The sequence below is a fragment of the Brachycentrus maculatus genome, unplaced genomic scaffold (genome assembly GCF_059751285.1).
Source record: "Brachycentrus maculatus isolate JH-2025_06_01 unplaced genomic scaffold, ASM5975128v1 h1tg001186l, whole genome shotgun sequence".
NCBI lineage: Eukaryota > Metazoa > Arthropoda > Insecta > Trichoptera > Brachycentridae > Brachycentrus > Brachycentrus maculatus.
This window is the reverse complement of record NW_028281873.1, coordinates 53,225-65,748: the sequence shown is the minus strand read 5'-3', so window position 1 is coordinate 65,748 and position 12,524 is coordinate 53,225. Positions and strand designations below refer to the sequence as shown.

At 38.7% G+C, this 12,524-nt stretch overlaps 1 protein-coding gene across 1 annotated transcript; it reads left to right on the top strand.

Moving 5' to 3' along the window:
• The first annotated feature begins 3,146 nt into the window (after nucleotides 1-3,146).
• Nucleotides 3,147-11,501, top strand: LOC148299314 (uncharacterized). Its single transcript, XM_088276205.1, is given in 5 exon segments — nucleotides 3,147-3,308; nucleotides 3,495-3,629; nucleotides 3,729-3,984; nucleotides 10,757-11,030; nucleotides 11,066-11,501. Coding segments are annotated over 5 exon segments (1,263 nt in total).
• Nucleotides 11,502-12,524: the final 1,023 nt, after the last annotated feature.

Sequence of the window (12,524 nt, the reverse complement as noted above, 5' to 3'; positions counted from 1 at the left end):
GATACCGAAAAATGCATACATAAGAATTATGTGGGAGTAGTAATCTTCCCGAACCCCTCCGAATTGTGATATGGAAATAGTGATATAGATACCTACACCGAAATTGCCTGTGGCCTGTGATAAATAGCTAAACATGTTGTAGTATCCAAATGCTCGAGATGTATCTGCGGCTAATTAGGCTGAATCTACAGCTTTAAGTTCAATGATTTGAGTGATGGCAGATTGCTAAATCGGCAAAAATGGCCCAATTTATCCTCCGCTGACTGTGAGCACCCCCAATATGCCACTGATGGCCAAAAGGATGTAATTGTCAGACAGAGCGTAGGTGACCCCTGAGAATACTTTGAGAAGTGCTCCAATAATCAATGTTTTTTTCCTTCCCAGCCTATCTGCTTGGTTGGTGAGCAGGAGTGAAACAAAAATATCCCCAATGGCTATGAAAGATTGCAGCAGCCCAATTTGATCTTCAGGGATACCCTTATGAACGAGGGCATCAATAAAGATGACTGAAATGGCTCCGAAAGCAAGCATTCGAAAGATCTTGGTGAGGAATAGGATGTAGATGTCCCTGACGAGAAGGCTCGACATTAGTTTTGCGGATATAATGACAATCAAATAGTTTAATTCCTCCAGAACATAGATCTCAATTGCCTATATCTCTCGATATGTAGCTTTCAGATAAGGAAGTGTATCATACGTTCAAATACGTCAGTGCAAATAAAATGACTCAATGCGACAAATCATATTTTAGGGACTCATCTTTCAAATTAATGGCCAAGTAAATCAATTATGCGATTGACATATTATTCATCATTGATTATCACATATTATTTATCATTGATTATTACATATTTATTGATTTATTGATTATTAATTATGGGTGATGTATGGGAATGATGGTATAGAATAATGGATATTTATGGATATTATGAGTGTTGGCATATGTGAATAGAAACCGCATTAATTATTAAACAAATCACAGGAGTCCATCAGCCAGTCCGTTCCTATAACTGTTTAGCTGATATTCATTGCCCTTGAATACATTCTAACTAGATGGCTCGACGGGTTCTTGTGGTTTGATTAAAAGATCAAGCATTGCCACATATCGACACTTGCTGGACACTTTTCGGATGCCGTCAGCTCTTGAAGTCGATGCATAGCACCTTGCACAGTCTAACAATACTCTGGACATACTTTGCGGGACCTCCAGTTCCGAGTAGCCTCAAGGACTATTTGCTGTGGCCAAGTACTTCAAGATATAAGCTTTTCTCTGAGATTAAGTTGGTGGTCAGGTTTGCTGACTTTCGAATGGAATTGGGTCTCACTGATCGAGCTCGCCTTCACACTGATTGCCTCAACAACTCATCTCTGCTCCACCTCGTCCTGGAAATACTTGCGGACTCTATAACTCCGATTGATGAATTAATATCATGGATTAGTATCACCCATAAATCATTGATTCTTTTATATCTATTTTATGATACTTCTAATATCTCTGGGCCTCTTTGCATGTGCCCAATAATATAAATAGGCATAACCGTCAAAGGCAAACACATTAACAAACACGAGTCACTCCATAAATCCAATGCGTATTATCTCCCTTATCAGTGAGTCGTCTCCAATGAAATTTAAATAGCCCTATACGAAGTTTTTCAGGCTCGGGGATTACAATAAGGGCTTAATAACCGCTTGCTTCGATTAGTCTTCGATATGCCAATGATAATTGACTCTGTGGTCATCGGGCAGCAGCACTGCTGTATAGAAATGTACGAATTTTTGATGTTCCTTGTTATTCTTCTCGTCTTTTTGCTTTACCACACTTTTTATCGGTTCCTCCTCAAAAAGTTGCTCCTCAAACAGAGCACTCTCCATATTGAACATCTCTTCACTTTATTCCTGTTTCATCATCACCCCATCTTATTATTATTACAATTCTTCGGCCTTAGCCTTATTTTCGCCTTTATTTTCGCATTTATTCTTGCCTGGGTTCTTGCCTTTGTTCTTGTTTTTGTTCCCCGCTGGGTTTGAAGCTTTAACTTCTTTCATTCCTTCAATCCCAATGCGCATGTTGTTCGGACTGAAGGCTGGAGCGCCTCCTTTTAAATGAATTGACAAATATTCACTTCGGAACTCGTCAATAGAAATTCCTCTTTCGACTTACTTGGGCCATAATCCGGAGCCTTAGGGCATATTGAGGAGAACGGGCAAGTTGAATGTAGTATTGAGCAACTTGCCAGTTTCGAAGACCGACTAATCGAACAAATAAGTGTGGTTCAGATAGTTCAGGAAATCTAAGGATAAGCAATTTCTCACCTTTTCCCACTGCTCCGAAGGAAATAATCCAATGGAACGAAATCTTTGGCTGAGCGAAGTGAGCAATTTCATGCACTAATTCCCCTTTCTTTAGGTTCTTCGGGCGATTATATGGGATCACCTCCGGAATATTCCGAAGTTTGTCTACGATAATCTAGGGGATGTTAATGAAGCAGTCTCCGCAACGATAGCGGTGGGACTCCTCATCGAATTTGCACTTGAAGTCTAAGTCAAGCAATACATCTCCAAGTTTATATTATCCTTTATTATATCGGCCGACGATCGGGCAAACAGGGAGGCATAGGTATGGATGCAGCCAGCCATTAAAATCAGCATAGGGCTAAGGCGTATAGATGATGTGATTAGCTTTTGGTACAAGAGCCCATTTCTGCTCGCCTTCCATCTACTTACTGAGACACAACTTAATATTAATCAAATTGACAAATTGGTGATTTCTACACGGAAGTAAATCATTGCCTCTTTTGGCGGTTGACCGTCTCGGAAAGCATTTAAGCAATTGTTGTTAGTATGCATGGAATCTTTCTAATTTGCATTCGTAAGTATTTTCTAATTTCTAAGATATGCAATTTTATTTATACTTATTTATGCAATGCTGAAATAAATGTAATTTAGAGGATCCACACTTTGAAACAAATGTTTTTTCTTTTTTGCAGAAAAGCTATTTGATAGACAAAGGTTATTTTTATCAAAGTCGATGTCAATTCTCATCATCTCATCATTTTATAAGGAGGACGGGGTTAATGCTGCGTATTCTCAATTGGAGCATCGGAATTGGATGCAGACTTGATAATATTATAATAAAATCAACAGTGATGGCTATAGTAAAGTTTGCGCTCATTCGCTTCAATCATTACAGCGAAATGATCTTCAGTATGGCCCACCACAGACACCATGTGATACTGGCTCTGTTTGCATCGGATAGGCAAAAGAAGTTTTACGAGTTCCTGCTCATGAACATTGGATCTTATCAGAATGTGCAATGCGCAACTATAAACTAATTCCTGACAAGCAGTGCCCTCAAACCTGCGGGCCAGCCACGAACAATCCTCGTCATGGATATCCCTTCAGATTATACACAGCTATACAGCATTCTCAGTCGCAACAATGAAAATAAAGAAAGTCTCGATTAATTCATTGTATTACTGCCTGCTGTGCTGAAGAAGTACCTGAACTTCATCGAAAAAAAGTTTCATGCTCTTGAGGAGTCCTCGAATATATCAGCAGGCATCGTGTTCGTGAACAGCGAGTACACCACGAACAAGCTGGTGGACATCAACGGCAAAATAAAAGAATTGGTGGAGAAGAGTTATGATATCAATAGGGCTGCTTTCTATGCATACGGAGCCTATATCCGCAACTATCAATAAAACAAGCTGAAGAGCGTCTTTTTATAGAGTAGTATATTTGTTGATGAGCTGGCACTAAGCTTCGGATTCGATCATGCCCCCAGGGTCAAGGGGGAAGGCTTCATTAAAAAAAAGAGTAAGTTCACTCGAGAAGCTAACGCGCAGAAGAAAAAAAAGAAAGCAGGGAATCCAAAGCTTAAAACTAAGTCCCAATCAAAGCCTAATGCCAAGTCCCAATCGAAGAAAGGCCCAAAAAAGGGGATCACAGACAAAAAAGGGAGTGAAGAAAAGACCGTGGCTCAAGGTAAAAAGGTTGTGAAGACCAAAAAAATCCTAAAAGAGGCAAAGATAGCGAAGAGAGCCGCCAAATGATTTAATGAATATTGTTTATTCCCAATCCATGCGCATATCATCAATTATTTAAATAATTTGGGAATGAGGGCTGACATATAAATGGACACGAACATACTATATCTCATTGAAATTGCAAAGAGATGCGAGTACTTACTGTCGGATTATTGTCTGAATAACCATCGTCTTTTCCGAAAGGCAGTCATAAAAAACCCAAAAGGCTATGTCAGCCATGATTTGTTTTTGGGCGACATGAAGATTAAATAAATTTTTCAGTAAATAGGCCAGCACAAGAGATAATACCAGCGAATTCTCCTCCGGAAGAGCATCAAATTCTCATCGACTCTCAGAGCCAATCGCAGCCAAATCAAGAGTCTATCAGCATACTCGAACCCACTCCGGAACTGCAAGCCTATCTTAATGGAGAAACTATAATTCGAAGAACAATGGAGCAAGTAGGATATAGTTTCGATGCTGAACTGCGAGAGCGAGATTTTCTGCATTTTGTTGAAGCAGGAAAGTGGAATAGTATACTTTTTAATCTATGCTCAAAATCCTGACTAACTTTTGGACCGAAAATCTCAAATTCAAAACTAACATCGATTTCACCTCTACGACTATCAAACCTATCGGAAGTCCCGATAAACATTCATGAGCTTCCGAAATAATGCAATAAATCCCAAACTTAACCACCAGAATATCCCTGATGAAAAGGATTCCAAGCAAATCACTTCCAGAAATCCAGCAAAGCAATCCCAATAACAATTTTTTCTTTAACGATACTCCAACAAAACTTGTCATCCATAGGATTTAATATATTAGGAGGACGAATTACTCCACAGTTCGAGTGCGAATCATTATACAAGAAATAGGGAAGGCATGAAATCAATGGACCATCGCTTATTTATTGTTAACTTTGATAATTCTGAGCTATGGAGGTGCTGCGAAGACTTCAATTAAAACAAATGATACTATAATTTTCCTTAATTCATAGCGTTCATTTATTTGATCGACGAATTCATCAGATAAATTGAGGTTTGCCCTTAATCAATGATCAGGCTTCAACGTTTTTTTGTGCATCCTCTTATTTTTTGAATTTCGCCTTTTTCCAATAGTCATCCATTTCCTCATTCATCTTTTGGGATGCTAAAGTGTGATCTCCCCGTTTCACCTATTCCTTTCCTTTTGATGAGCCTGTCTTAATCCAATACTCTCTCATTTGTCGGTCAAGGTCCTCCTTATCTTTGATTACCACCCGAGGCCCATTATCTTTGAACCCCTTTGAATCCCTCTGGTGTCGAATCGGCCTGAATCGTGCAGGACCATCGTTTGAACTTGTATTTCTTCTTGCATTAGGGTTTCCTCTCTCATGAACTTACCCTGAGCCCTTACGAAAATTCTTTGGCCCTCTGAACGCTCCAGTTCTGTGTTGGGCATCTCTTTTGAATGTCCTATTGCCATTTCCACCTTTTTCAAATGTCATATTTTCAAATACATATAATGCTATTTTGTTGTATTTATTTGGAATTAATATGCTATTCTTTGTTTTTTTCCTTGTTGCCATTGTTTTAGTTGTTTCGCAGTAAAAAGGAGTAGCGGAATAAAAGGAAGTTGCGCAGCAATGATTTTGTAGATTAAATTTGAATTTATGTCGCGCAACGGGAATAATCGAAACATCCTTAAATTTTTTTATTATTTGATATATTTTAGTGGATATTTGCCGATAGCGAGAGTTAACTCAGAGTTGTGATTTCCTGAATGATATTAGATGCGAGATAATGATAATCGTATAAATGATCACCTTATTATTGAGATCAGCAAAAGCTGACCTTCTATTCCTTGTTTTTTTTGTCAGAAGTATACAGCTGCTCTCTTGCCTGCATGAGCCCTTCGATGTTTTTGCGCTTAGACCTTGTTAGCCACATCATCCCTTGCTTATAGAGATCTTCGTTTCGATCTTCGTCGTGAGTTTGATAGATTTGGCAGAAATCCTTGGGCCCTTTGTAGGCATTGTAAAACTCAAATACCTCTTCAGCTGGGACAACCCCATCGAAGTGACTGAAAATAAATAGGATCGGCATGTTATGGTTGAGCTTTCGAAAAATATTCAAATAGTCTATTGAGAAGATGTCATACTTGGCTTCCTCCGAAGCTTTATTCTTGATCAAATACAGCAGCGGCCGTATTGTAAAATTGGGGAAGGGAACGTATCTGCTGGCTATCCTATCAACGACCTTCGATAAGCTCTTAAACGGGCTATCCAGTATGAGTCCGCTCACTTCGTAGGAGTACATTTCGGCAAACATTATCGAGCATAGAGCCCCCATGCTTCGGCCCCAAAGAGTAATTCTGCCCACTTTATTCGTGCTGGTGACTTCTGCTAGCTTTTTTCTTATTTCCTGCAGCATGTCTCGGATATCGAAGACTTCGTTGACTCCATAAGTGAGCACTTCTGCATCGCTATTGCCGCACCCCAGAAAATCAAAAGCAGCAATATTCATTTTGAATTTGGGGATGAGCTGTACAAATGGCATGGCTTCTGCTTTACTTCCGCCATTTCCATGCAAATAGAGCAATGTAATTTCTGACTAGATCGTGGGAGAATAGAAAATGAATCCTTAAATTTTTTTATTGTTTCGATTCATCACCTACAAATCGATTCGGACAATTTGATGATCGTCAATCACGCGGTGTGAAGGGCCGAGCAAGTATTTTTTGGTCTGCACTTGGGTTGGCTTTACGATGTTTTTCCAAGCAGATTCATATAAATTCATTCGTTGAGGAGAACTTTACGTGAAATTAATTAATCTTATAAAGTGAAGTGCAAAATATCGTAGATATTATAAATATTATCAATATTGCAGTATTCTAATCTTGTAAATAATAACCAGCCAATCTTCTATTCTCAATGCTGACTATATCTTGATGCCATCGCTGAGGAGATGCGGTAAAAATAAAGTGCAATTATAAACAACCTTTTGTCGATTGTTTAGTTGCACTAATGCATCGATAATTAATGAAAGCGATTATTATTATTGCATTTGAGCATTTGATGCAGGAGCAGTATTTGCATAGTATAAATGATTCAAGCAGACTCAGATAGAACAAAGCATGGAAGAGTTACAGTAGGACGATCGACCTCGAAAATAAGAAAGGCACGCAGCCAATCAATCTGCCAGCCATCGCCAGCCCAGTTTACCGTCACAATAAATCCTCCCCCAAGAATTTTACTCGCCACTAAAAGTCAATCTCTGCGTATAACCTTGTTGACTTTTCTTCAAATAGCTTTCGCAACGAGAACACCAGACTGTATACATACCTGTCCTCCAAAATCGATTTCTTCAATGCCAACAACCAAAAAAGACTCGATCTTTGCACCCGAAAGAAGTTGATAGATTTGGGATATATTCGGGATAAAAAGGAGCAGTTGCGCCCCGAGCTAAGTCCAAACAGAAAACAAAATGTTGCCCCTGCAATGGTTAACCTCCTAAAGAACTACCTTAAAAAAAGATCAGAGTCCGAGCAGCCAATAAATTCATATTATCTTATCGGAAGAGAGGGCGAGTAAGAATGCGTGGACCTATAATGAAGCAAACTCCTTTTCATAATCAGTTAGTCAATGCCATCCTTCATCTCATAAACCAGCATCGACGATGCAGTCTATTTTAAATAATACCATTCTAACTTAAAGCATTTAAATATAACGAGCATGACCATTATCCTCTGGTGTCTACTCATAACGGTTGCTCGCTTTTCAAAGATCCTTTATGTTAATTTTAATAATTCCATTCAATAATTATATTGCATACCGATAATGCATTTATTTAATGTTAATAGGCAAATAAATAATAAAAGACTTTTGATAAACGAATGGTATTGCCGCAGTAACAAAACTGCTTTCATCCGGCTCTACCATTGCTACAATTATGCAATGTAGAGGAAATATCATGGAAGCTGATTTTACATGTCCTATTTTTTATCATTTATCAAAAATTTATTTATAATTATTACCATAAGTCCAACAATGTCACACTACGATAATTTCTATCGAGATGTATATGAGAGCCTCAAAGATCTTCTGACAAATTTTTAAGTGAAGAACGAAGAACATGGCAATGCCAGGCTCAAAAATAAAATTATTATTCTAATAAGAGATTATTTCTGCCAATTGAAGAAGAAAAAGAAATTTAATAAGACGCAAGCACTTCTAATTTTCCATGAAAACACTCTTGAAAAGCTAAAGAACAATAAAAGTTTTAATTTATTCAAATAATACCTGACACCAAATGTAGATGAAGAACTCTTTCTCTATGCTTTGAAGGAAGCTCGCTCAGAATTAATAAGCCATATAAGGAACTCACATATAATTATTTAAAACTAAGATGTGCTTTAGACTCTGAAATCATGCATCATCGGAGGGAGTAAAAAGAGATTGAGCAAAAAAAAGAAATCCTCATAAGACTGGAACACACATAACAACTCATTGCTGAAAGATAATTTCGTGAGTATCAACAGTTCGGAGGAAAGGATGCGAAACTAAAATGAAGAGTAGAGCTATCAACAGTATCAGGAACCAAATTAGTCTTTGAACTAATAAAGATATTTGCTCCACTAAGAATAGTCTATTGGCTTCCTGTCTTCATGGAACTTTATGATAAGCGAGGACAGTTTAAGAAATGAAGATCAAAATTGATTTGATTCTTTGGCCGGTTCCCAGTAGCTAATGCAAAATGCATTAATCACTGAGAGCAAGTCAAAGAGTTAAGTTGAACTGATAGTATATTCATTTCATCTTGATTCAATAAGCCATATAGTCAACCAAATTATAAAAATTTTAATGTTTTTAGGCATAATTAATATCATTGTGGATCAGGGGCACTGCTCATGCTTGGAATTCTAGCATCGTTATTTCCTTTTGCGAAGTTGGGCTAGCTTCCGATGTTTTTTATCTTGTCAGAGTAATGCTTCTTAAAGACCGTTTTCCGCAAGTATGTCGATCCCAAAAGCTTGTCAACAGTGTTATTTTTGTCATGGCCCGGCTTCACAGGGGTTTCTAAAAATGTAGGCGCTACAATGTTGGGCCAGTTTTGATTAGTATTATTCTAGGCACCCTTTTTACTTTTCTCTTCGCAAATCACGTAAATCTTGCCCTAGAGTTTCATATCGGCCTTCACTTCTGTGTTTATTGCCAAATTGCTTAGGCTCAGCATTTACTTCTTGTACTTAGAGTATTTGTACCAGCTTTGCAAGAACTAATGCGGTTCTTGAACTTCTAGCGAGTACCTGAGGAAACTTTCAAGCCATTGTATATGGTCGAATTGCCTTTTGAGTTCGAGCTGGTCACCGATTAGGAATGTCAACTTTTTCTGAGTTTAGAAATGCAACTAATTCAATGCTTTTTGAAAGTGAGCGTAAATCTGCTCTTATACTTGCGTGGCCTTGGTATTGACTTATTTGATTTTAAGATCGATGTTGCTTAGATCTTCAGTGAGCTGATTTTTCCTACGCTAAATGTTGGGATCGATCTATTTAACCTTGGAGGATATGTCGGAGTATGCATCTTTTAGCTTCAATAGCTGATGCTGTCCCATCTACCCTGATGTATGATCTCCATTTATCTTGCAACTTATGCACAGGCCTTCATAGCAGACAGAACAGTAAAGTTCAAGATTGGAGTCTTCATGTTTGGGGCAGACTCCAAACTTTTTAGGCTTTTCGGAAATGTCAGATTTCTGATGCTTGGACCCTAGTTTCGAGGAGTTATGATACTATTGGTCACAATCATAGCAAAAATGTGCTTATTAAGTCACACAGTAGATCTTTGCGAAATTAGGCGGATTCTTTACGCAATGGTCACATTGCGGATGCTTCGACTGCTGTTATTTGAATGAATCTATCGTAAAATCTATCAAGTAGCTTGGGTAGATTTGTTAGTTTTTGAACAGCGCATATTTGTGTAGAAATACTTGTGGATTTTAATCTTCGTTGTACAGATAAATCGAGTCGAAACCTTAGGGGCATTCAATAGCCTTATCATGATACTTATGCGCAGCGTAGCAGTAGGATTTCCCCACAGCTATTTTACACATTACAAAACTAAATATTCGCTGAGCTTTTACATCTATTGTCCGATTATAACCGACATTGAAGATCATGCCTCCTTCGCCGATATCAAAACCCTTTTGAGTTAACTTCTACAATTTGTTATTCTCTGTGAGTTTATCAGTCTCGACAAAAGACTCGAGGATGATACTTCCCTTTGCGTAGCTGCTGAATGAACTGCTGACATGCGTGTTAGAAATGTTATATATCTTTTTGATGACTGCAGCAGTGGTCCCCAAAGACAGCTGCATCTTAAACTCAATGATCTTCCATTCGTCAGATGAAGGCTCAATGAGTGGGCACTTCTTTAAGAAGTTTTTTTCTTCAGCCATTCCAAATTTAACAACTTACTATAATACATTGCATCGCGTATTTAATGCTGAGTTATCTATATGCATATTAAATGCAATTTGTTGTGCGTTGGTGCATTTTGATATAACTTGAGATTATCTTCGAACTCGCTCTACGATTATAGGAATTTGAATTGGTTGAATGTTATGTTGTATAGGCAATAATATTAATAGAATGAACTAATTCCTGACTGAGCAACGGCTAACGGCTGAGGAACTAGATCCGAGTCATACCAAGACTATTGGAGCGTATGTCCTTGGTATAAATTTTCGCAATTCTAGGAAAAACACTCGGCAAGGGAACTTTCGGGAAGGTGAAATCGGCAACTCATATCCTCACGGGGGAGAAAGTGGCTGTGAAGATACTAGAGAAGGATAAAATCGTGGATGTTGCCGATGTGGAAAGAGTGTCTCGTGAAATCCACATTCTCAAGCTGATCAGGCATCCCAGCATTATACAGCTTTATTAGATCATCGAAACGCCAAAGCAACTCTTTTTAATCATGGAATATATGGAGAGTGGGGAGCTGTTCGACTACATTGTCAAGTGCAAAAAGTAAAGTATGACACGATTAATCATAGAATTCCATAGATCGAAGCATGCAAAATATTCCAGCAGATTATTGGAGGCATTGAATATCTCCATAAGCTAAACATCGTCCATCGGGATTTAAAACCCGAGAATTTGCTGATCGACTACGATCATACCATCCGAATTGTCGATTTTGGACTATCCAACACCTACAGGAAGTAAGAAAGATTGAAGACTGCATGCGGCTCTCCCTGCTATGCAGCCCCCTAAATGATCGAAGGCAAAAATAAATACGAGGCTCTCTTGGTCGACATTTGGAGCTGCGGTGTCATTCTCTACGCCATGATCTGTGGCTGCCTGCCCTTCGAAGACCCAGAAACATCTAAGCTTTATCAAAAGATACTCGCCGGCTAATACAAAATACCTAAGCATCTGTCTGAGGACGCCAAGGACATTCTTTCCAAGATCCTCAAGATCGACCCATAGAAAAGATACAAAGTGGAAGATATCCGAAAGCATAAGTGGTGGCAGCTGGGGTCAACCGAAAAGAGTTTTTCGCATGGAATCATCGTGGGCTATCATCGCATCCCTATCGATGATGTAGTCCTGGATGTGGTGGTGGCATTAGGGTTCGAAAAGTAGTTCACTCGAAAATGCATCGAAGCAAACAGGCACAATGAGGCCACAACCACATATTATTTGCTGCTCAAGAAATATGTGAAGAATGGCGGAATCAGCAAATACTATCTCGGCAGCAAATTTTTCGACCCGAGCCTTATCGAGCCCATTAAAAAAACACCAAATGCTTCATGTAACCCCAAAGCTAACATAGACACTGTATTTGGCTTGCAGAATACTCCGAAGATTAAATAAGATGGAATCGAAGAGAAACCCTTTCGAAGCCAACCCAAGATATCACGAATTAACAATACATATATACATTATGCAAGTGGGAATTCTAAAGAAGTCAGCTTGCGATAGAAAAAAATAGACACCATATCTCGCAACAATCGCAGTCTCATGTATGGGTCTCGGAACCCTAGTGACAAGTTAGATAGATCTGCCGAGCATCAGGGTAATAGTGATTATGAAAGATCAAGAGAAAATCGCTAAAAATACTCAATTACGAATTAAAAACACCGATAAAAAAGCCGGTAGCAGAGCCGCGATCGAGATAGATTGCAGCATTATATGGGGACTAGTAAAGGCAACGATCGCATCAATAGAAAATATCGATAAACCTATGGAGCTTCTCTTGTTTCACGTGAGAAATCACAGGAACGAAGCCGAAACCGTTCTCTAAGGCGGGAGTCTGAGAACCATGAAAAGTATAGCTTTAACAATACCATCGATTTAAATAGCAGAAGCGGAAGGAATCGCAAAATAGGATTGGAAAAGGGGTTTGACTTGCATGAAAACAACATAAGGACAATCGATGCGCCAAAAATTTCAGGAAAGCCTTATGTGAACCGTCGGTTTCTCCATAATTGATAATATTATCTTCATTCA